The sequence below is a fragment of the Octopus bimaculoides genome, chromosome 12, assembly GCF_046866305.1.
Source record: "Octopus bimaculoides isolate indiv1 chromosome 12, ASM4686630v1, whole genome shotgun sequence".
NCBI lineage: Eukaryota > Metazoa > Mollusca > Cephalopoda > Octopoda > Octopodidae > Octopus > Octopus bimaculoides.
Window position 1 is genome coordinate 59,402,655 of NC_142939.1, and position 25,002 is coordinate 59,427,656.

Below are 25,002 nucleotides of genomic sequence, written 5' to 3' on the forward strand. Positions count from 1 at the left end.
TTTATCAACAGGGAGTCAAATTCAAAGTAATAGCGTTGAGGAGAGGAAAGAAGTTGTTTCAAAAAGAATGACGCTAAACAAACGCGATATTGCCAACTGTCTGACATTTTCATGAAGGATGGATATTAAAATGAACATAATAGATAAGAATCCCGCTTTTTGAAGATATATAAAATCAGTAAGCTTTTTGGTTTTCATTTCTCGTGTGCTTATTTGCATAATTCGGTATATATACAATTATATATTTCTTCATGTTATATTTTTCTGTATTCCTCTGTCTCGCTCATCCAATCAAATATTGTTGACGATTTAAATTTCATTAATTATGGTGGAATTATGAAGCTACAGACATTGCTAAGCACATATGTTTTAACCGTCCTTCTACAACATTCAGACGAGGAACAGCGAAGTTCAAATCCCCATCGGTATCTAACTCTGCAACTTGTGGCAGATATACATAATTACAACAACTGGAAATTTGGTCGTTTCTACTCAGTTGAAACCATGATTGATTTATCCACAAACAAAGTTTTTTTTTTCGAAGATCCAGTAACTCTGCGCGTTTACTTCAACGATTTAGTTATTGGTTATCCCATCCAATTTTTGCAATTTGTCAACAATCAACCGTACGAAATGATTTATAACCATACCTGTGATAATAGTAATAAAAAGGCCGAAGCTTTCTGCCAACATTCATATATAGGTGGCAAATCGTACAAAACAAAAGGATACTGTTGTCCTGAAAGTCTGCAGATGCATTGCATTCTATATGATCCTTTATGGTATTCTGTTAATACTCTCGGCAACCCTATAATTATTCAAAGTCTTATAGTAGAGGTTTTTAAAAAAGAAAGGCACGCTGAGAAAAAGGAGCAAAGTGTCGCAAAAAGCAATCGTTTTCTTGTCAACGGCAAAACTATCGAGAAGAGAGACGACAACCTTTATTTCACGGCCCGCGTTCTTCACCAGACCAACTCTAGTTGTAGACAGATAATTTGTTCAAATTTAAATTATTTATTGATACCCGTTGCAAACTCGGCACTAAATAGAAGTCCACAGGCAAAACAGAACATAAAAGGTGTTAATGAGTACTTGCTTATTAAGAAAAAATATTTTGATTTAAAAGGAATATCTTGTGGAGCAACAGGAATTACTGCCGGTGCCGTTTTGAAAAAGATCGACCGTTGTACAAAATCCTTTGTCAAAACTTGTTTCAAGAATCAACCATTGAGTTTCTGGCTTGAAGATAATTTGAAAAAATTGAACAATGATGTGGAGTCAGACAGATCAAAATATTTCCTATCGCATTTTGCCAAGCTAATGGCTCCTTATACTGGAAGAATTCCCGGTTGGGTATCAAATAAATCGTTGTTATTTGTAGAGAATAAAAGGCATTCAATTCGTGCACAGCTAGATATTATAATAAATCTTAACAAAGACGTTCTTCCTTCTGCAATTCCATTATTAAGTGAAGGATCCATTGGAACCTTGTACAGCCACCCATTGACAGATAAAGGCAGCCGATATGAGATTGGTATAAATGTAATTAACATAGGACTGATTACAGGAAACTTTAAAGTATTATTAAGCTGTGAACCTGATAGACAGTTCAAGACTTATACATTGACCCCATTTCAAGGAGAAACTGTGATATTTTTTCACAAAATTGGTATTGCTGAACGAAGCAGTGGGAACACTGTTCCTGGAAAAACTGCCAAATTACTGTTTCCAGTGCAGTGTGAAATAGAATTATGGAATGAAAATCAGAAAACAGTTAAGTCAAAATACCTTATTATACGAAAAAACAAGCTCTGTATATGTTTAGTTGGTTGTAAATGTAGTTGTGATCCACCATACAAATGTGAAGTGAAAAAAGCTAAAATGATTCATTCTCCGGTCACGGCTATTTTCCGAGACGAAACATTAATTGCTTTAGGTATAGTTTTACTTTTTCTTATGATACTTAACATGTTAAAACTCATTTTTGGATTTTGTTTTCCGATATCCATTGGCGAAGCAGGGCTATGTGTTTTTATAAAAAGCAACTATCAGTGTAAATATTTCGATAAAGATCTTCAATATAAAACTGTAAAATATAACAAAGACGGTTACCCTGTGCACCCCAAAACTAGGCAAAGAGTGCGTGCTCTGTCACAAAAGCAAATGGGGGTTATGAATTTCTTTTTTTTCTTTTATTTGCCATTTATTGGCATTCATTGGCTTTTAGTACGAAAATGTATAAATAAAAAGAAATCAGATATAATGTGGAATAAATTAGAAACGTCTATCCAACTGATTCACGATGGTGACGAAGAGCGTAGTTTGCACGAATCTTTACGAAAAACAACATGTCATTATTCATCATCAGATCACTCCGAATTGCCAGATCATATCGAAGAAAAACGGAGTGCTATACTAAATGAATATGGGAAAAGGGTATGCAGAACAAAACGTTGGGAAGATTCGATATGCAAACCGTTGAAAAAGTCACAGAGACAATCTTCAGAAGAATGTCGACAAAAGACTAAATTTAAAAGCATGCTTGCTAATATCATGAAAACTGACAAGGATTCTACGTCATCAGAAAGTCTAGAAAGTCAGAAAGGTAAGAGGGATAGATTATCAACATTTCCATTGACTAAATCGTCAAAACGACAGACGTATAGTACTTCTATAGGACACGAGACTAGTTCATCATCGTTTGAGCCTCCATGTCAACCATCCAAAAGAAGTGTCACAAGTGATGCTATGAAAAGTACACTTCAGTTTCCACTACCAGAATTAATTCTTGATGTTCCTCTAGAGAAGCCACCAGGTGAAACTGACAAAGAAAGGATTGAGCGTGGTAATGTAAGCGCAACAACTCTCTCTGAAATTGAAGTAAGTGAAAATGTGAGTGATGCTTCCTGTAGAGAAGTTGGAAAAAAGCCGTCTAAGACCAGCATCTTTAAAAAGAAGTCAAAATCAGCAAAACGGACCACATCACGTGTTTCCTGGACAGAGGCAGATCGTGAAGAACAAGTGTGCAGCAGCAAAGAAGATGGTCGGCGTTTTGGATTCAAAGGGAAATCACGGAGTAAAGAATCCAGGGATATAGGAGAAGTGCCATTTGGATCGTTAGGTGAACAGAGAGGTAGAGCATCACCAGCTAAGTTAGGTAGCCTTTCTGATGTTGAACATCGGAGAGAAGTTTCAGCTCAAGAAGTTGAGTGCATGCCTCTAGTAAAATCTATGAGTGCGTTTCCCGTACAGGAGAGAGAGCATGTTTCATTAAGACAACCATCGACTGCAATGCCATTAACTACGGAAAGGACGTATACTTCAAGCAGAATGCATCCAAGTGAAATCACAAGAAGTGACATACTACAAAGGTCAGTCATTTCACCGGATCAGAAAGAACAGAAAAGAGTCTCAGATGCTATATTATACCCCCCAACAACTCCCACATACACCAAAGAACCATCGGACGTTGCATTTGATCAGCAGTTCGTTCGACGATCTACCGATGGCTTTCAGCATTTCTCCAAAGAACAACAACGAAGTCCGACATCTATGGTTATTTCTTTAGAACAACCGCCAATTGAACCAATTATCGAGCAGAAGCAAGCATCTTCGTTAGAACAAGAGCCGAGTCAATTGTCTAGAAAGGAAATGCAGCATGTCTCCTTAGAACAGTTGCGAAGTAGACAGCGTAGTGAAGATATGCAAGTTGTCTCCTTAGAAGAAGAGATGAGTCCACTATCTACAGAAGAGATGCAAGAGATCTTCATGGGGCAGCCGAGTGGAGTTTCTGAGGAAGCGATACGGCGCGTTACTGGAGTCCAACAGTCGACTTCAAAAATTTCCACGGCTTCAGCACCTTGTTTCGAGATTGAAAAATTGCCACTACGTCAACAACATGAAGTGCTACCCACACAAGAACGAATGTACAAATCGATGGTAGAGCCAGTGACTCAAATTCCTGTAAAAGACACTCTGTACAAATTGCACTCAGATGGGAAATTAGCTCGAAAAGACAAAGTAGCCTCTTCAGGAGTAGCGCAACAGAGAAAATCATCGAAAAAGGGACAATATCGAGTATCCTTTTTTGATACACCTATATTAGCACCGAAAAAACAAGATATTACTTTTGTACCACCAGATGATATAACAAAACCGACTTCATCAATGTACGATGAAAAACCAATAAGGATGAGAAAGAGATCTTCTTCAGTTGATCATCGAAGTCAGATATCCAGAAAAGACACAGTGGAGAGTTCTTTTGAACAACGGCCTAGTGAAACTTACAGAGAGGATGTCAAAGAAATTCTACCTACATATGATTCAAGAGGTGTATTTGAAGAACTGCATATTCCATCACCTGAAAAGCAGGCTTCAATGCTGTATGATACAGTGAGAGAGACGCCGCATGATATATCGGAAATGTATAGCCTGTTAACAGACCAAGTAAGTCAACCATCTGTTGAAAGAGAGAGTACTATCAGATCGATATCAGATGAGCGAAGTCAGATATCTGAAACAATGGGTATTCCGAGTTCAATAACGGATCGTCGAAGTGAAATATCTGAAAGAGAAAGTATTCCTAGTACAATGATGGATCAACGAAGTCGATTATCCGAAAGAGAGAGTACTATCAGATCGATATCAGATGGGCGAAGTCAGATATCTGAAACAATTGGTACTCCGAGTTCAATAACGGACCGTCGAAGTGAAATATCTGAAAGAGAAAGTATTCCTAGTACAATGATGGATCAACGAAGTCGATTATCCGAAAGAGATAGTACTATCAGATCGATATCAGATGGGCGAAGTCAGATATCTGAAATAATGGGTATTCCCAGTTCAATAACGGACCGTCGAAGTGAAATATCTGAAAGAGAAAGTATTCCCAGTACAATGATGGATCAACGAAGTCGATTATCCGAAAGAGAGAGTACTATCAGATCGATATCAGATGGGCGAAGTCAGATATCTGAAACAATGGGTATTCCGAGTTCAATAACGGACCGTCGAAGTGAAATATCTGAAAGAGAGAGTATTCCTAGTACAATGATGGATCAGCGAAGTCGATTATCAGAAAGAGAGAGTACTATCAGATCGATATCAGATGGGCGAAGTCAGATATCGGAAACAATGAGTATTCCCAGTTCAATAACGGACCGTCGGAGTGAAATATCTGAAAGAGAAAGTATTCCTAGTACAATGATGGATCAACGAAGTCGATTATCAGAAAGAGAGAGTACTATCAGATCGATATCAGATCAACGAAGTCAGATATCGGAAACAATGAGTATTCCCAGTTCAATAACGGACCGTCGAAGTGAAATATCTGAAAGAGAGAGTATTCCTAGTACAATGATGGATCAACGAAGTCGATTATCCGAAAGAGAGAGTACTATCAGATCGATATCAGATCAACGAAGTCAGATATCGGAAACAATGAGTATTCCCAGTTCAATAACGGACCGTCGAAGTGAAATATCTGAAAGAGAAAGTATTCCTAGTACAATCGCAGATCAACGAAGTCGATTATCAGAAAGAGAGAGTACTATCAGATCGATATCAGATGGGCGAAGTCAGATATCGGAAACAATGAGTATTCCCAGTTCAATAACGGACCGTCGAAGTGAAATATCTGAAAGAGAAAGTATTCCTAGTACAATGATGGATCAGCGAAGTCGATTATCCGAAAGAGAGAGTACTATCAGATCGATATCAGATGGGCGAAGTCAGATATCGGAAACAATGAGTATTCCCAGCTCAATAACGGACCGTCGAAGTGAAATATCTGAAAGAGAAAGTATTCCTAGTACAATCGCAGATCAACGAAGTCGATTATCAGAAAGAGAGAGTACTATCAGATCGATATCAGATGGGCGAAGTCAGATATCGGAAACAATGAGTATTCCCAGTTCAATAACGGACCGTCGAAGTGAAATATCTGAAAGAGAAAGTATTCCTAGTACAATGATGGATCAACGAAGTCGATTATCCGAAAGAGATAGTACTATCAGATCGATATCAGATGGGCGAAGTCAGATATCGGAAACAATGAGTATTCCCAGTTCAATAACGGACCGTCGGAGTGAAATATCTGAAAGAGAAAGTATTCCTAGTACAATGATGGATCAACGAAGTCGATTATCCGAAAGAGATAGTACTATCAGATCGATATCAGATGGGAGAAGTCAGATATCGGGAATAATGAGTGTTCCATCTGTTGAAAAGCTTCACACTGTTTCATTCCAAGAACTGCCAGATAAAACGTCAACAGTTATCGAGATTTCTACTCCGGTCACAGAACACCTGGAAATGAGAGACAGAGATCAACAATCAAGCATAGAGGAAAAACCATACCTGTCAGTAACGGAACTGTTAGATCTAAGACAAAAGAAAAAGAGTTTAGACGATTTATTAGCAAAGTATGGTATTGAAACACGCAGCGATGTGATTGACAGTATAAGAGGAAGCTTATCAAGAGAAAGTAGGCATCTACTAACTGCAGAAAGAAAGAGTAAATCTCTATTGGATATACAGACTCCGTATTCCACAGAAACTGATGGACAAATGTCTGAGAGAGAATTGCTTGGTTTAGAGAGAGAACAGTCAATTTCTTTAGCTGGAAAAAAGAGTAAACACAGTTCAATACCAGAAGATCTAGATAAGTTGTCTACAAGAGAAAGTGCACATAGTCTTGTGGCAGATAGACTGAGTGAAGTATACAAAAAGGATAGCATTCTCAGTTCAATAACAGACCAACGAAGTCCATTATCACGAAGAGAGAGTGTTCTTAGTTTGCTAGATCAGCGGAGTCGTATATCAGGACGAGAGAGTATTGCCATTTCAAAGCCATCTGAGCAGAGTCTATTATCAGAAAAAGAGAGTATTCTCAGTCCGGTAGCTGACCAGAGAAGTGAGATATATGGAAAAGAGAGTATTCCTAGTTCAATAGCTGACCAACAAGAACGATTGTCAGAAAAAGAGAGTAGTCTCAGTTCAGTAGCCGACCAGCAGAGTCAAATTACTGTACGAGAGAGTATTCGCAGTTCAATCGCAGACCAACGAAGTCAAATATCTGAGCGAGAGAGTATTCCTAGTTCAACAACAAGAGAACAAAGTGAAATATCGGCAAGAGCAAGTACTCCTAGTTCAATATCAGAACAACAAAAATTATTATCAGAGAGTATTGTTAGTTCGGTTCCATATCAACGAAGTCACATATATGAGAGTGAAAGTTATGTCAGCTCTGTACCAGACCATCTGAGTCGAATTTCAGCAAGCGAAAGTGTTCCGAGTTCAATAATAAAACAACAAAGTCAGATGTCAGGAAGGGAAAGTATTCACAGTGCAATACCATCTCATCTAAGCCATATTTTCCTTAGTGAGAGTTCTCGCAGTTCTGTTGCAGATCAGCGGAGTCAGATATCTGGAAGACAGAGAACGCCTACATCAATAATTGACCAAAGGAGTCAGATGTCTGGAAGAGAAGGTACTCCGAGTTCCATAATTGACCAACAGAGTCAAATATCCGGAAGACAGAGAACTCCTACATCTATCATTGACCAACGAAGCCAGATATCTGGAAAAGAGAGTACTCATAGTACAATAACTGAAAAAGAGAGTCTTATATATGGAAGAGAAAGTACACCCAGTGTTGTTACTGAGCAGCAGAGCCAGATATCGGGAAGATATATCGCTGGTTCAATGGTAGACCAACGAAGTCAGATATCATCAAGAGAGACTACACCTAGATATACGCCGGATAAACGTAGTCAAATATCAGGAAAAGAGAGTACTCCTAGTACAACAACTGACAAACTAAGGAGTAGTTCTAGCTCAGCAAGAAGTACTTCTGGCTCAGCAAGTGACCTGCGGAGTCAGAGATCTGGGAGAGACAGTACTAGAACGCCTAGTTCAATTAGTGACAAGCGGAGTCAGGTATCTAGCAGAAAGAGTACTCCTAGTTCGGTAAGTGAACAACGGAAAAGGATATTTGGAAGAAAGAGTACTCCTAGTTCGATAACTGACAAACGAAGTCCAATTTCTAAGAGTGTGAGTACTGAAACTACGAAATCAGACCGGCGGAGTCGAATAAGTGTAAAAAAGAGTACACCTAGCTCAAAGGTTGACCAAAAGAGTCAGCTGTCACAAAGGGAGAGTATTCCAAGTTCAGCGATAGAACAAAGGAGTAAAAAATCTGAAAGTGGAAGTACAGTTAGTTCAACACATGACCGATGGAGTCAGATATCAGAGAAGGAAAGTATTCTAACTTCAATTACAGAACAACAAAGTCAGGTATATGAAAGAGAGAGTATTCCCAGTACAATACAACAGCAACAAAGTATATCAGAAAGAGAGAGTAGTATTCGGTCGATATCAGATGAACGAAGTCAGATATCTGGAACAACGGGTATTCCCAGTTCAATAACAGACCGTCCAAGTGATGTTTCTGAAAGAGAGAGTATTCCCAGTACAATAGCAGATCAACGAAGTCGATTATCAGAAAGAGAGAGTACTATCAGATCGATATCAGATCAGCGAAGTCAGATATCGGGGACAATGAGTATTCCTAGTTCAATAACAGAGCGGTGGAGTGAAATATCAGAGAGAGAGAGTATTCCCAGTACACTAGCAGATCAACGAAGTCGATTATCAGAAAGAGAGAGTACTGTTCGATCGATATCAGATCAGCGAAGTCAGATATCGGGAACAAAGAGTATTCCCAGCTCAATAACGGACCGTCGGACCGAAATGTCTGAAAGAGAGAGTATTCCCAGTACAATGACGGATCAACGAAGTCGATTATCAGAAAGAGAGAGTGCTATCAGATCGATATCAGATGAACGAAGTCAGATATCGGGAACAATGAGTATTCCCAGTTCAATAACGGACCGTCGGAGTGAAGTATCTGAAAGAGAGAGTATTCCCAGTACAATGACGGATCAACGAAGTCGATTATCAGAAAGAGAGAGTACTATCAGATCGATATCAGATGGGCGAAGTCAGATATCGGGAACAACGAGTATTCCCAGTTCAATAAGAGACTGGCCAAGTCAAGTATTACAAACACAGAGTGTCGTAAGCTGGATGCCAGACCAACGAAGTCGATTATCAGAAAGGGAGAACATTCTCACGTCAGCATACGATCGACGAAGTCAGATATCTAAAAAAACGAGTTTTCCAAGTCCAATAACAGATTGGCGGAGTGAAACATCTGAAAGACATAGAATTGTAAGTTTGACACCAGAACAGCGTAGTCGATTACAAGAAACGGAGAGCATTGTCAGGTCCATATACGATCAGCGAAGTCAGGTATCTGGAATAATGAGTATTCCAAGTTCAATAACAGACTGGCGGAGTGAAGTATCAGAAAGGGAAGGTATTCCCAGTACAATAACAGATCAACAAAGTCGATTAACAGAAAGAGAGAGTACTGTAAGCTCGATATCAGATCGGCGAAGTAAGATATCGGAAGCAACAAGTGTCCCCAGTTACATACCGGAACGGTGGAGTGAAGTATCTGAAAGAGAGAGTATTTCCAGTAAACTACCAGACGAACGCAGTCGATTATCAGAGAGACAGAGTACTATTAGATCGATATCAGATGAGCGAAGTCAGATATCGGGAACGATGACTATTCCCAGTTCAGTAACGGAGCGACTGAGTGAAATATCTGAAAGATGGAGTAGTCCTAGTACAATAGCAGATCAACGAAGTCGATTATCAGAAAGAGAGAGTACTATCAGGTCGATATCAGATGGGCGAAGTCAGATATCGGGAACAATGAGTATTCCCAGTTCCGTAACGGACCGCTGGAGTGAAGTATCTGAAAGAGAGAGTATTCCCAGTACAATAGCAGATCAACGAAGTCGATTATCCGAAAGAGAGAGTACTATTAGATCGATATCAGATGGGCGAAGTCAGATATCGGGAACAATGAGTATTCCTAGTTCAATAACGGACCGTCGGAGTGAAATATCTGAAAGAGAAAGTATTCCCAGTACAATGACGGATCAACGAAGTCGATTATCAGAAAGAGAGAGTACTATCAGATCGATATCAGATCAGCGAAGTCAGATATCGGGAACAATGAGTATTCCTAGTTCAATAACGGACCGTCGGACCGAAATATCTGAAAGAGAAAGTATTCCCAGTACAATGACGGATCAACGAAGTCGATTATCAGAAAGAGAGAGTACTATCAGATCGATATCAGATCAACGAAGTCAGATATCGGGAACAATGACAATTCCCAGCTCAATAACGGACCGTCGGACCGAAATGTCTGAAAGAGAGAGTATTCCCAGTACAATAGCAGATCAACGAAGTCGATTATCAGAAAGAGAGAGTACTATTAGATCGATATCAGATGGGCTAAGTCAGATATCGGGAACAATGAGTATTCCTAGTTCAATAACGGACCGTCGGAGTGAAATATCTGAAAGAGAGAGTATTCCTAGTACCATGACGGATCAACGAAGTCGATTATCCGAAAGAGAGAGTACTATTAGATCGATATCAGATGGGCGAAGTCAGATATCGGGAACGATGACTATTCCCAGCTCAATAACGGACCGTCGGACCGAAATATCTGAAAGATGGAGTAGTCCTAGTACAATAGCAGATCAACGAAGTCGATTATCCGAAAGAGAGAGTACTATCAGATCGATATCAGATTTACGAAGTCAGATATCGGGAAGAATGAGTATTCCCAGCTCAATAACGGACCGTCGGACCGATATGTCTGAAAGAGAGAGTATTCCCAGTACAATGACGGATCAACGAAGTCGATTATCAGAAAGAGATAGTACTATCAGATCGATATCAGATGGGCGAAGTCAGATATCGGAAACAATGAGTATTCCCAGTTCAATAACGGACCGTCAAAGTGAAATATATGAAAGAGAAAGTATTCCCAGTACAATAGGAGATCAACGAAGTCGATTATCAGAAAGAGAGAGTAGGATAAGATCGATATCAGATGGGCTAAGTCAGATATCGGGAACAATGAGTATTCCCAGTTCAATAACGGACCGACGGATTGAAATATTTGAAAGGGAGAGTTATCCAAGTACCATAGCAGACCAGCTAAGTCGATTATCAGAAAGAGAGAGTACTATCAGATCGATATCCGATGAGAGAAGTAAGATATCCGAAGCAATGAGTATTCCAAGTTCCAGAACAGAAAGCCGAAGTGGATTATCTGAAAGAGAGAGTATTCCCGGTACTATAGCTGATCAGCGAAGTCGATTATCAGAAAGAGAGAGTACTATCAGATCGATATCAGATGGGCGAAGTCAGATATCGGCAACAATGAGTATTCCTAGTTCAATAGCAGACCAGCGAAGTGAAATATATGAACGAGAGAGCATTGCACGTTCGGTGCCAGACCAACGAAGTCCATATTCTGATAGGGAGCGCATAATCAGATCGATATCAGATGGGCGAAGTAAAATATCTGAAACAATGAGTATTCCCAGTTCAATAACAGACCGACTGAGTGAAGTATCTGAAGGAGAGAGTATTCCAAGTACAATGACGGATCAACGCAGTCGATTATCAGAAAGAGAGAGTACTATCAGATCGATATCAGATCAGCGAAGTCGGATATCGGGAACAACGAGTACCCCCAGGTCTGTAACTGACTGGCGGAGTGAAGTATCAGAAAGAGAGAGTACTCCCGGTACAGACCAACGAAGTCGATTATCAGAAAGAGAGAGTACTATCAGATCGATATCAGATCAGCGAAGTCAGATATCGGGAACAATGAGTATTCCCAGTTCAATAACGGACCGTCGAAGTGAAATATCTGAAAGAGCGAGTATTCCCAGTACAATGACGGATCAACGAAGTCGATTATCAGAAAGAGAGAGTACTATCAGATCGATATCAGATCAGGGAAGTCAGATATCGGGAACAATGAGTATTCCCAGCTCAATAACGGACCGTCGGACCGAAATGTCTGAAAGAGAAAGTATACCCAGTACAATGACTGATCAACGAAGTCGATTATCAGAAAGAGAGAGTACTATTAGATCGATATCAGATGGGCGAAGTCAGATATCGGGAAAAATGAGTATTCCCAGTTCAATAACGGACCGTCGAAGTGAAGTATCTGACCGAGTGAGTATTCCCAGTACAATGACGGATCAACGAAGTCGATTATCAGAAAGAGAGAGTACTATTAGATCGATATCAGATGGGCGAAGTCAGATATCGGGAACAATGAGTATTCCTAGTTCAATAACGGACCGTCGGACCGAAATATCTGAAAGAGAGAGTATTCCTAGTACCATGACGGATCAACGAAGTCGATTATCCGAAAGAGAGAGTACTATCAGATCGATATCAGATTTACGAAGTCAGATATCGGGAACAGTGAGTATTCCTAGTTCAATAACGGACCGTCGGACCGAAATGTCTGAAAGAGAGAGTATTCCCAGTACAATGACGGATCAACGAAGTCGATTATCAGAAAGAGAGAGTACTATCAGATCGATATCAGATCAGCGAAGTCAGATATCGGGAACAATGAGTATTCCTAGTTCAATAACGGACCGTCGGACCGAAATGTCTGAAAGAGAGAGTATTCCCAGTACAATGACGGATCAACGAAGTCGATTATCAGAAAGAGAGAGTACTATCAGATCGATATCAGATCAGCGAAGTCAGATATCGGGAACAATAAGTATTCCTAGTTCAATAACGGACCGTCGGACCGAAATGTCTGAAAGAGAGAGTATTCCCAGTACAATGACGGATCAACGAAGTCGATTATCAGAAAGAGAGAGTACTATCAGATCGATATCAGATCAGCGAAGTCAGATATCGGGAACAATGAGTATTCCCAGTTCAATAACGGACCGTCGGTCCGAAATATCTGAAAGAGAAAGTATTCCCAGTACAATGACGGATCAACGAAGTCGATTATCAGAAAGAGAGAGTACTATCAGATCGATATCAGATGGGCGAAGTCAGATATCGGGAACAATGAGTATTCCCAGTTCAATAACGGACCGTCGGAGTGAAGTATCTGAAAGAGAGAGTATTCCCAGTACAATGACGGATCAACCAAGTCGATTATCAGAAAGAGAGAGTACTATCAGATCGATATCAGATCAGCGAAGTCAGATATCGGGAACAACGAGTATTCCAAGTTCAACAAGTGTCCGTTGGAGTGACGTATCTGAAAGAGAGAGTATTCCCAGTACAATAGCAGATCAAAGAAGTCGATTATCAGAAAGAGAGAGTACTATCAGATCAATATCAGATGAGCGAAGTCAGATATCGGGAAAAATGAGTATTCCCAGTTCAATGCACCAGCAGAGTGAAATATATAGAAGGGAGAGTACTCCGGGTACAATATCAGACGAACGAGGTCGATTATCAGAAAGAGAGAGTACTATCAGATCGGCATCAGTTCAAGAAAGTAAGATTTCTGAACAAATAAGTCTCCCCAGTTCAAGAACCGACCGGTGGAATGAAATATCTGAAAGGGAGACGATACCCAGTACAATAATTGACCAAGGAAGTCGTTTATCAGAAAGAGAGAGTACTATCAGATCGATATCAGATGAACGAAGTCAGATATCGGGAACAATGAGTATTCCGAGTTCAATAAGAGACCGGTCGAGTGTGGTGTCTGAAAGGGCGGGTATAGTAAGTTTTATGCCTGACCAACGAAGTCGATTTTCAGAAAGAGAAATTACTGTCAGGTCGATAGCAGATCAACGAAGTCAAATATCTGGAAGGTTGCATATTCCCAGTTCAGTATCAGGGTGGCAAAGTGAAGCAACTGAAAGAGAGAGTATTCCCAGTGCAATAGCAGACCAACGAAGTCGATTATCAGAAAGAGGGGATACTATCAGATGGATATCAGATGAACGCATTCAAATACCTGAAAGACCGAGTATCCCTAGGTCAGTAACTGAAAGGAGGAGTGAAGTATATGAAAGAGCCCGTATTGCAAGTACGATGCCGGACCAACAAAGTCGATTATCAGAAAGAGAGAGTATTATTAGATCGATATACGATCAGCGAAGTCGGATATCTAGAGCAATGAGTATTCCAAGTTCAATAAGTGATCAGCAGAGTGAAATATTTGAAAGGGCGAGTATTCCCAGTACAATAGAAGACCAAAAAAGTCGATTATCAGAAAGGGAAAGTTCAATCAGTTACATATCAGGTCCACGAAGTCAGATATCGGGAACAATGAGTATTCCCAGTTCAATAACGGACCGTCGGAGTGAAATATCTGAAAGAGAGAGTATACCCAGTACAATCGCAGATCAACGAAGTCGATTATCAGAAAAAGAGAGTACTATCAGATCGATATCAGATGGGCGAAGTCAGATATCGGGAACAATGAGTATTCCCAGCTCAATAACGGACCGTCGGACAGAAATGTCTGAAAGAGAAAGTATTCCCAGTACAATGACGGGTCAACGAAGTCGATTATCAGAAAGAGAGAGTACTATCAGATCGATATCAGATGGGCGAAGTCAGATATCGGGAACAATGAGTATTCCCAGCTCAATAACGGACCGTCGGACCGAAATGTCTGAAAGAGAAAGTATTCCCAGTACAATGACGGATCAACGAAGTCGATTATCAGAAAGAGAGAGTACTATCAGATCGATATCAGATGGGCGAAGTCAGATATCGGGAACAATGAGTATTCCCAGTTCAATAACGGACCGTCGGAGTGAAGTATCTGAAAGAGAGAGTATTCCCAGTACAATGACGGATCAACGAAGTCGATTATCAGAAAGAGAGAGTACTATCAGATCGATATCAGATCAACGAAGTCAGATATCGGGAATAATGAGTATTCCTAGTTCAATAACGGACCGTCGGACCGAAATGTCTGAAAGAGAAAGTATTCCCAGTACAATGACGGATGAACGAAGTCGATTATCAGAAAGAGAGAGTACTATCAGATCGATATCAGATGAACGAAGTCAGATATCGGGAACAATGAGTATTCCCAGTTCAATAACGGACCGTCGGAGTGAAATATCTGAAAGAGAGAGTATTCCCAGTACAATGACGGATCAACGAAGTCGATTATCAGAAAGAGAGAGTACTATCAGATCGATATCAGATGGGCTAAGTCAGATATCGGGAACAATGAGTATTCCTAGTTCAATAACGGACCGTCGGACCGAAATATCTGAAAGAGAAAGTATTCCCAGTACAATGACGGATCAACGAAGTCGATTATCAGAAAGAGAGAGTACTATCAGATCGATATCAGATGGGCGAAGTCAGATATCGGGAACAATGAGTATTCCTAGTTCAATAACAGACCGTCGGACCGAAATATCTGAAAGAGAAAGTATTCCCAGTACAATGACGGATCAACGAAGTCGATTATCAGAAAGAGAGAGTACTATCAGATCGATATCAGATGGGCGAAGTCAGATATCGGGAACAATGAGTATTCCTAGTTCAATAACGGACCGTCGGACCGAAATATCTGAAAGAGAAAGTATTCCCAGTACAATGACGGATCAACGAAGTCGATTATCAGAAAGAGAGAATACTATCAGATCGATATCAGATCAGCGAAGTCAGATATCGGGAACAATGAGTATTCCTAGTTCAATAACGGACCGTCGGACCGAAATATCTGAAAGAGAAAGTATTCCCAGTACAATGACGGATCAACGAAGTCGATTATCAGAAAGAGAGAGTACTATCAGATCGATATCAGATGGGCGAAGTGAGATATCGGGAACAATGAGTATTCCTAGTTCAATAACGGACCGTTGGACCGAAATATCTGAAAGAGAAAGTATTCCCAGTACAATGACGGATCAACGAAGTCGATTATCAGAAAGAGAGAGTACTATCAGATCGATATCAGATGGGCGAAGTCAGATATCGGGAACAATGAGTATTCCCAGTTCAATAACGGACCGTCGGAGTGAAATATCTGAAAGAGAGAGTATTCCCAGTACAATAGGAGATCAACGAAGTCGATTATCCGAAAGAGAGAGTACTATTAGATCGATATCAGATGAACGAAGTCAGATATCGGGAACAATGAGTATTCCCAGTTCAATAACGGACCGTCGGAGTGAAGTATCTGAAAGAGAGAGTATTCCCAGTACAATGACGGATCAACGAAGTCGATTATCAGAAAGAGAGAGTACTATTAGATCGATATCAGATGGGAGAAGTCAGATATCGGGAACAACGAGTATTCCTAGTTCAATAACGGACCGTCCGACCGAAATATCTGAAGGAGAAAGCATTCCCAGTACAATGACGGATCAACGAAGTCGATTATCAGAAAGAGAGAGTACTATCAGATCGATATCAGATGGGCTAAGTCAGATATCGGGGACAATGAGTATTCCCAGTTCAATAACGGACCGTCGGACCGAAATATTTGAAAGAGAAAGTATTCCCAGTACAATGACGGATCAACGAAGTCGATTATCAGAAAGAGAGAGTACTATCAGATCGATATCAGATGGGCGAAGTCAGATATCGGGAACAATGAGTATTCCTAGTTCAATAACGGACCGTCGGAGTGAAATATCTGAAAGAGAGAGTTTTCCCAGTACAATGACAGATCAACGAAGTCGATTATCAGAAAGAGAGAGTACTATCAGATCGATATCAGATCAGCGAAGTCAGATATCGGGAACAATGAGTATTCCTAGTTCAATAACGGACCGTCGGACCGAAATATCTGAAAGAGAAAGTATTCCCAGTACAATGACGGATCAACGAAGTCGATTATCAGAAAGAGAGAGTACTATCAGATCGATATCAGATGGGCGAAGTCAGATATCGGGAACAATGAGTATTCCCAGTTCAATAACGGACCGTCGGAGTGAAGTATCTGAAAGAGAGAGTATTCCCAGTACAATGACGGATCAACGAAGTCGATTATCAGAAAGAGAGAGTACTATTAGATCGATATCAGATCAGCGAAGTCAGATATCGGGAACAATGAGTATTCCTAGTTCAATAACGGACCGTCGGACCGAAATATCTGAAAGAGAAACTATTCCCAGTACAATGACGGATCAACGAAGTCGATTATCAGAAAGAGAGAGTACTATCAGATCAATATCAGATGGGCGAAGTCAGATATCGGGAACAATGAGTATTCCCAGTTCAATAACGGACCGTCGGAGTGATGTATCTGAAAGAGAAAGTATTCCCAGTACAATGACGGATCAACGAAGTCGATTATCAGAAAGAGAGAGTACTATCAGATCGATATCAGATGGGCGAAGTCAGATATCGGGAACAATGAGTATTCCCAGTTCAATAACGGACCGTCGGAGTGAAGTATCTGAAAGAGAAACTATTCCCAGTACAATGACGGATCAACGAAGTCGATTATCAGAAAGAGAGAGTACTATCAGATCGATATCAGATGGGAGAAGTCAGATATCGGGAACAATGAGTATTCCCAGTTCAATAACGGACCGTCGGAGTGAAGTATCTGAAAGAGAGAGTATTCCCAGTACAATGACGGATCAACGAAGTCGATTATCAGAAAGAGAGAGTACTATTAGATCGATATCAGATCAACGAAGTCAGATATCGGGGACAATGAGTATTCCTAGTTCAATAACGGACCGTCGGAGTGAAGTATCTGAAGGAGAAAGTTTTCCCAGTACAATGACGGATCAACGAAATCGATTATCAGAAAGAGAGAGTACTATCAGATCGATATCAGATGGGCGAAGTCAGATATCGGGAACAATGAGTATTCCCAGTTCAATAACGGACCGTCGGAGTGAAGTATCTGAAAGAGAAACTATTCCCAGTACAATGACGGATCAACGAAGTCGATTATCAGAAAGAGAGAGTACTATCAGATCGATATCAGATGGGAGAAGTCAGATATCGGGAACAATGAGTATTCCCAGTTCAATAACGGACCGTCGGAGTGAAGTATCTGAAAGAGAGAGTATTCCCAGTACAATGACGGATCAACGAAGTCGATTATCAGAAAGAGAGAGTACTATTAGATCGATATCAGATCAACGAAGTCAGATATCGGGGACAATGAGTATTCCTAGTTCAATAACGGACCGTCGGAGTGAAGTATCTGAAGGAGAAAGTTTTCCCAGTACAATGACGGATCAACGAAATCGATTATCAGAAAGAGAGAGTACTATCAGATCGATATCAGATGGGCGAAGTCAGATATCGGGAAAAATGAGTATTCCCAGTTCAATAACGGACCGTCGGAGTGAAGTATCTGAAAGAGAAAGTTTTCCCAGTACAATGACGGATCAACGACCTCGATTATCAGAAAGAGAGAGTACTATCAGATCGATATCAGATGGGCGAAGTCAGATATCGGGAAAAATGAGTATTCCCAGTTCAATAACGGACCGTCGGAGTGAAGTATCTGAAAGAGAACGTATTCCCAGTACAATGACGGATGAACGAAGTCGATTATCAGAAAGAGAGAGTACTATTAGATCGATATCAGATCAGCGAAGTCAGATATCGGGAAAAATGAGTATTCCCAGTTCAATAACGGACCGTCGGAGTGAAGTATCTGAAAGAGAGAGTATTCCCAGTACAATGACGGATCAACGAAGTCGATTATCAGAAAGTGAGAGTACTATTAGATCGATATCAGATGGGCGAAGTCAGTTATCGGGAACAATGAGCATTCCCAGTTCAATAACGGACCGTCGGACCGAAATGTCTGAAAGAGAAAGTATTCCAAGTACAATGACGGATCAACGAAGTCGATTATCAGAAAGAGAGAGTACTATCAGATCGATATCAGATCAGCGAAGTCAGATATCTGGAACAACGAGTATTCCCATTTCAATAACGGACCGTCGAAGTGAAATATCTGAAAGAGAGAGTGTCCCAAGTACAATGACTGATCAACGAAGTCGATTATCTGAAAGAGAGAGTACTATCAGATCGATATCCGATGATCAAATTCATATATCGGGAACAATGAGTATTCCGAGTCCTATGATAGACCAGCGGAGTGAAGTATCTGAAAGAGAGTCTATCGTAAGTTGGATGCCAGACCATAGAAGTAGATTATCAGAAAGAGAGAGCACTGTCAGGTCGATATCAGATCAGCGAAGTCAAATGTCCAGAACAAGGAGTATTCCAAGTTCAACAACAGACCGTTGGAGTGAAGTAACTGAAAGAGAGTCTGTCCCCAGTACAATCACGGAACAACGAAGTCGGTTATCGGAAAGGCAGAGTACTCTCGGATCGATATCAGATGAGCGGAGTCAGATATCCAGTTCAATGAGTATTTCCACTTCGGAAGCAGACCGACGGAGTGATGTAACTGAAAGAGAGAGTATTCCCAGTACAATAACTGCTCATCGAAGCCGTTTATCAGAACAGGAGGTTACTCAGTCTCCTGTACCTGACGTTCAGAGTCCGATATCACAGAGAGAGAAAATCCATAGTTTGGTACCAGAAAAGTGGAGTCAAATATCAGAAAAAGAGAGAATGCTCGTCTCTACTGCAGACCAACGAAGCGCAACACCTAGCAAACGTACTATTCGCAGTTCAATAGCCGATATTCGTAGTCAAATATCCCGAAGTGTGAGAAGTCTCATATCTCCGTTAGATAAGCGGAGTCGCATATCAGAAAGGGAGAGCATTCAGACGGCGATAGCCTACCAGCTAAGTCAATTACCTGGTAAGGAGAACATTCCTAGTTCTCCGCCAGTCGAAGTGAGTCATATATCTGAAAGAGAGAGTATTCCTAGTTTAATGAGAGACCAACGTAGTCAGATATCTGGACGAGAGAGTATTCCCATTTCAATGGCTGACCAACGAAGTCAGATATCTGTAAAAGAGAGTACCCCCAGTTCAATGATTGACCAAGGAAGTATGTCATCTAGAAGAGAGAGTATACGTAGTTCAAAAGAAGAACAGCTTAGTCCAATAACAAGAATACAAAGTATCTCTAGTGAAATGGGAGATCAACACAGTCAGATTACTGGACGAGAGAGTACTCTTAGTTCAACAAGTGAACGGCGTAGCCGTGTGTCTCTAAGGCACAGTACTCCTAGTGCGATTGCACTCCAACACAGTATGTTATCGAGAAGCGACAGCAATCTGAGTTCTGTACAAGATCAAGAAAGCCATATATCTGAACCACCACCTATTCGAGGTTCGCTCTCAGAGGAATGGAGTCAAATATCCGGAAAACATAGTAGAGTTAGCACAGTACCAGAACAATGGAGTAAATCATCGCGAACTGAGAGCCTACGTATTTCTGTACCAGACGAGCAGATAAGTGGAAGAGAGAGTATTCAAAGTCCACTGTCTCTCCAAAGGAGCGAAATGTTTCAAAGAGAAAGAATATATAGTAGTGTATTAGGTCAAAGGAGTCGGGATGATGAAAGTGCATCATTTAAAACTTCTATACCAGAACAGCAAAGTCGAATAACAGAGAAAGAGAGTATTGTTCGTTCAGTACCAGACCAACGAAGCCGGCTTTATGAAATGGTGAGTACTGAGAGACCTTTCGCTGAAGAACGTCAGTTATCTAAAAGCGAAAGTAGTATTCAGTCTGGTTCAGACGAACGGAGTTATACATCTAGAAGAGAGATTATTCGTAGTTCAACAACAGAACCGAGCCTAATATCAAGAAGAGAAAGTATTCCTGGTTCAATGATAGACCAACGTAGTCAGATATCTGGAAAGGAGAGCACCCTCAGTTCAATGACAGACCAACGAAGTCAAATATCTGGAAGAGAGAGTACTCCCAGTACGATGAGAGACCAACGAAGTCAGATATCTAGAAGGGAGAGTACTCCCAGTTCAATGAGAGACGAACGAAGTCAGATATCTGGAAGAGAGAGTATTCCCAGTTCAATGAGAGACGAACGAAGTCAGATATCTGGAAGAGAGAGTACTCTCAGTTCAATGAGAGACGAACGAAGTCAGATATCTGGAAGAGAAAGTATTCCCAGTTCCATGAGAGACGAACGAAGTCAGATATCTGGAAGAGAGAGTACTCTCAGTTCAATGAGAGACGAACGAAGTCAGATATCTGGAAGAGAGAGTATTCCCAGTTCAATGAGAGACGAACGAAGTCAGATATCTGGAAGAGAGAGTACTCTCAGTTCCATGAGAGACGAACGAAGTCAGATATTTGGAAGAGAGAGTACTCTCAGTTCAATGAGAGACGAACGAAGTCAGATATCTGGAAGAGAGAGTATTCCCAGTTCAATGAGAGACGAACGAAGTCAGATATCTGGAAGAGAGAGTACTCCCAGTTCCATGAGAGACGAACGAAGTCAGATATTTGGAAGAGAGAGTACTCTCAGTTCAATGAGAGACGAACGAAGTCAGATATCTGGAAGAGAGAGTATTCCCAGTTCCATGAGAGACGAACGAAGTCAAATATCTGGAAGAGAGAGTATTCCAAGTTCCATGAGAGACGAACGAAGTCAGATATCTGGAAGAGAGAGTACTCCCAGTTCAATGAGAGAACAACGAAGTCAGATATCTGGAAGAGAGAGTATTCCCAGTTCCATGAGAGACGAACGAAGTCAGATATCTGGAAGAGAGAGTACTCCCAGTTCAATGAGAGAACAACGAAGTCAGATATCTGGAAGAGAGAGTACTCCCAGTTCAATGAGAGACGAACGAAGTCAGATATTTGATCGAATGCGCAGTTCTATACCAGACCAAAGAAGTCATATTTCTGAACGAGATAGTATTTACAGTTCAGAGCAGCACAGTCACGTATCAGAAAGAGACAGTCACTTTAGTTCAATACCAGAACAACGGACACAAACATCGAGAAGTGAGAGTAGTCTTAGTTCAATAGTAGGTCAACCGAGTGAGGCATCTGTATCTGAGAGTATGCTTCGTTCTACTCCCGATGAACAGCTTCAGATATCTAGAGGAGACAGTGTTCGTAGTTCAATTCCCAGCCAGCGCAGTCAGATATCAGATAGATGGAATACATTTAGTTCTATGCAAGACCAGCAGAATCAGGTCTCTGGTACAGAGAGTATTCTTAGTTCGATACCAGATCAGTGGAGTCGGGTATTTCTCAGAGAGAGTATTCAAAGATCAGTACCAGACCAGTGGAGTCAGACATCTGAAAGTGAGAATATTCGCCAAACTATAGCACCTCATTTGACATACATATCTGCAAGAGAGAGTACTCCCAGTTTAATAGTAGAACGAGGGAGTCATACATCTGAAAGTTCTATATCTGACCAGCGGAGCCAGATTACTGGAAAGGAGAGTTTTGTCAGTTCATTACCAGATCAAGGAAGTCCAGTAACAGACCGACGGAGACAGGCGTCTGAAAGAGAGAGTAGTTTTAGTTCAGTTCCAGGTCACCGCAGTCAAATATTCCAAAGTGAGAGTATTCCAAATTTAGCAGCTGACGAAATGAGCCACATATCTGGAAGTGAGAAAGTTTACACTCCTGTATCTGACGAATGGAGACAATCATCTAGAAATGAAAGCATTGTAAGTTCAACACCATTTCAACGGAGTCAAATATCAGGAAGAGAGAGTACTCACAGTTCTATTCCAGAGCAGCGGGGTTTGATGTCTAAAAGCCAGAGTATTTCCAGCACAATTCAAGATCAACTCAGTCAAATATATGGAACCGAGAGTATTCATAGTGGAATAGTAGGCCAAGGAATGTCTTCAATAGAGAGTGCTCCAGATTCTGTACTTAGCAGATATAGTCCCATGTCTGAAAGAGAAAGGTCTCCCAGATCTGTGTCAGACCAGCAGAGTCAACTATCTGATATAAAGAGTATTCATTCAATACCAGAACAACAAAATCAAATACTAGAAAGAGAGAGACTACACAGTTCTATTACGAGCCAACGAAGTCAGATATCTGGAAGAGAGAGTACACCTAGTTCAATGATACTTCAACGGAGTCAGATATCCGGAAGAGAGAGTATACCTGGTTCCATGATGGACCAGCGGAGTCAGATATCTGGAAGAGTGAGTACTTCCAGTTCAATGAGAGACCAACGAAGTCAGATATCTGGAAGAGAGAGTATTCCTAGTTCAGTGACAGACCAGCGGAGTCAGATATCCGAGCGAGAGAGTACCTCCAGGTCAATGACAGACCAACGAAGTCAGATATCTGGAAGAGAGAGCACTCTCAGTTCAACGACAGACCAACGAAGCCAGATATCTAGAAGGGAGAGTATTCCTAGTTCAAACCAGCGAAGTCAGATATCTGGAAGAGAGAGTACCCCCAGTTCAATGAGAGACCAACGAAGTCAGATATCTGGAAGAGAGAGTACCCCCAGTTCAATGAGAGACCAACGAAGTCAGATATCTGAAAGAGTGAGTACACCAAGCTCAATGACAGACCAACGAAGTCAGATATCTGAAAGAGTGAGTACACCAAGCTCAATGACAGACCAACGAAGTCAGATATCTGAAAGAGTGAGTATACCAAGCTCAATGACAGACCAACAAAGTCATTTATCTGGAAGGGAGAGTATTCCTAGTTCAATGATGGAGCAGCAAAGCCAGATATCTAGAAGAGAGAGTACCCCCAGTTCAATGAGAGACGAACGAAGTCAGATATCTGGAAGAGAAAGTACTCCTGGTTCAATGATGGGCCAGCAGAGTGAGATATCTGGGAGAGAGAGTATCCCCAGTTCAATGAGAGACGAACGAAGTCAGATATCTGGAAGAGAGAGTACTCCCAGTTCAATGAGAGAGAGTACTCCAAGTTCAATGAGAGAGAGGAGTCACAGTTCAAGAACACAACTCTCTGGCAGTAGAGCTTCAACAGCTTCATCATCAAAATCTTTCCATCACTCATCCAAAGATGGCACTGATAGTAATCTATCGCCAGACAACCTGAGTTCAAGATCCACCTCACATAAAGCAGTATCAGAAATATCAAGTGGCAGATCTATTAGGCAGGACAAGAACACTTCTGTTACTGAAGTCCTTGATGAGCTTAGTAGAAGTTCTCGCACTCAATCATCATCGACTGATTTGCCAGCTGGAATTCAACCAAGAGATTCATCTGTAGCCTCATCTCAACAATTCAGATCTGAAAGTGATGTTGCTTTAACTGAGGTATCGAATGAATCTTCTAGATCTCAACAGACTACGGTAGTTGGGAATGAGTCTGATTCTGTACGTTCTCTTTCAAAATCAAACAGTAGTCATTCTTCGCAAGCATCAAAGAGTGCCTCTTCAGATAAAATTAGCACCAACTCAAATGCTTTAAAAAGTACTCTTGACAAAAGTCAAAATAATAATATGACAAGTGCTAAAAAATATGCCGGGAAAACTGCAAAGAAATTTGACAAACCTGGTACCTCCCAAAAGAAAAAAAGTACTAACTTAAATAGCAAGAATTTTCCTGGTAACAGAAAGAAAAATCAAATTGATTCAAGTCAAAATGCAGACCAAGACAGATCTAATGACCAAATAGATAAGCCAGAAAATACTAGTTCAACTGCTGCAGCTGAACGAAATGTAAAAAGTTTGTCAGATGGTTTCTCAAAGAAACAGGCAAAAAAGTCCCAAGGAAGGGAAAATATTAGTGAAGGAGAGTATGTTTGTGAAGAAAATACTGAATCCAATCTTGACAACAATTCTAGCAATAATAAAGTGGTTGCATCTACATCTAGGTTTTGCAAAGATACTATAAAAGTATGTAGTGAATCAGCTCATGGAATGCAGTCTTCAACAACAGACAAAGAATATGTTAACAAACTGGTCAAATCTGAAAAAGTCTATTATAATTTTCCAGAATCCTCTCGTAACCTCATAAACTCTGGAGATAAATTCAGTCTTTATGGAGCCCTTCGAAAAGATGGGAATCGTTATGTTTTCCGCTTAATGCAATACCTTGAACAGACCTATGAAAACATTGATGGAGTAGCACGGCCATTGCAAGGAAGGAAAATATTAATTTCAAACTCTTACGTGTTTAACAGATATCTTGATTGCTCTGGAGTACTTTCATTCATTACAAAGAAGCCCAAGTACCCATGTCTGAATAATCCAGATTAA

At 40.7% G+C, this 25,002-nt stretch overlaps 1 protein-coding gene across 1 annotated transcript; it reads left to right on the forward strand.

Moving 5' to 3' along the window:
• Nucleotides 1–213: 213 nt before the first annotated feature.
• Nucleotides 214–25,002, forward strand: LOC106876295 (uncharacterized). The gene is made up of 2 exons (XM_089361286.1): nt 214–23,596; nt 23,801–25,002. The coding sequence occupies exons 1-2, from the start codon at nt 337–339 to the stop codon at nt 25,000–25,002; spliced, it is 24,462 nt and encodes an 8,153-aa protein (XP_089217412.1). The 5' UTR covers nt 214–336.

What these genes read in the sequence shown, in the direction of transcription:
- LOC106876295 (XM_089361286.1), top strand. Translation starts at nt 337, where the DNA reads ATGAAGCTACAGACATTGCTAAGCACATATGTTTTAACCGTCCTTCTA. An exon ending in TTCAATGATGGGCCAGCAGA is followed by an intron (nt 23,597 to 23,800) that starts GTGAGATATCTG and finishes ACTCATCCAAAG; the next exon opens with ATGGCACTGATAGTAATCTA.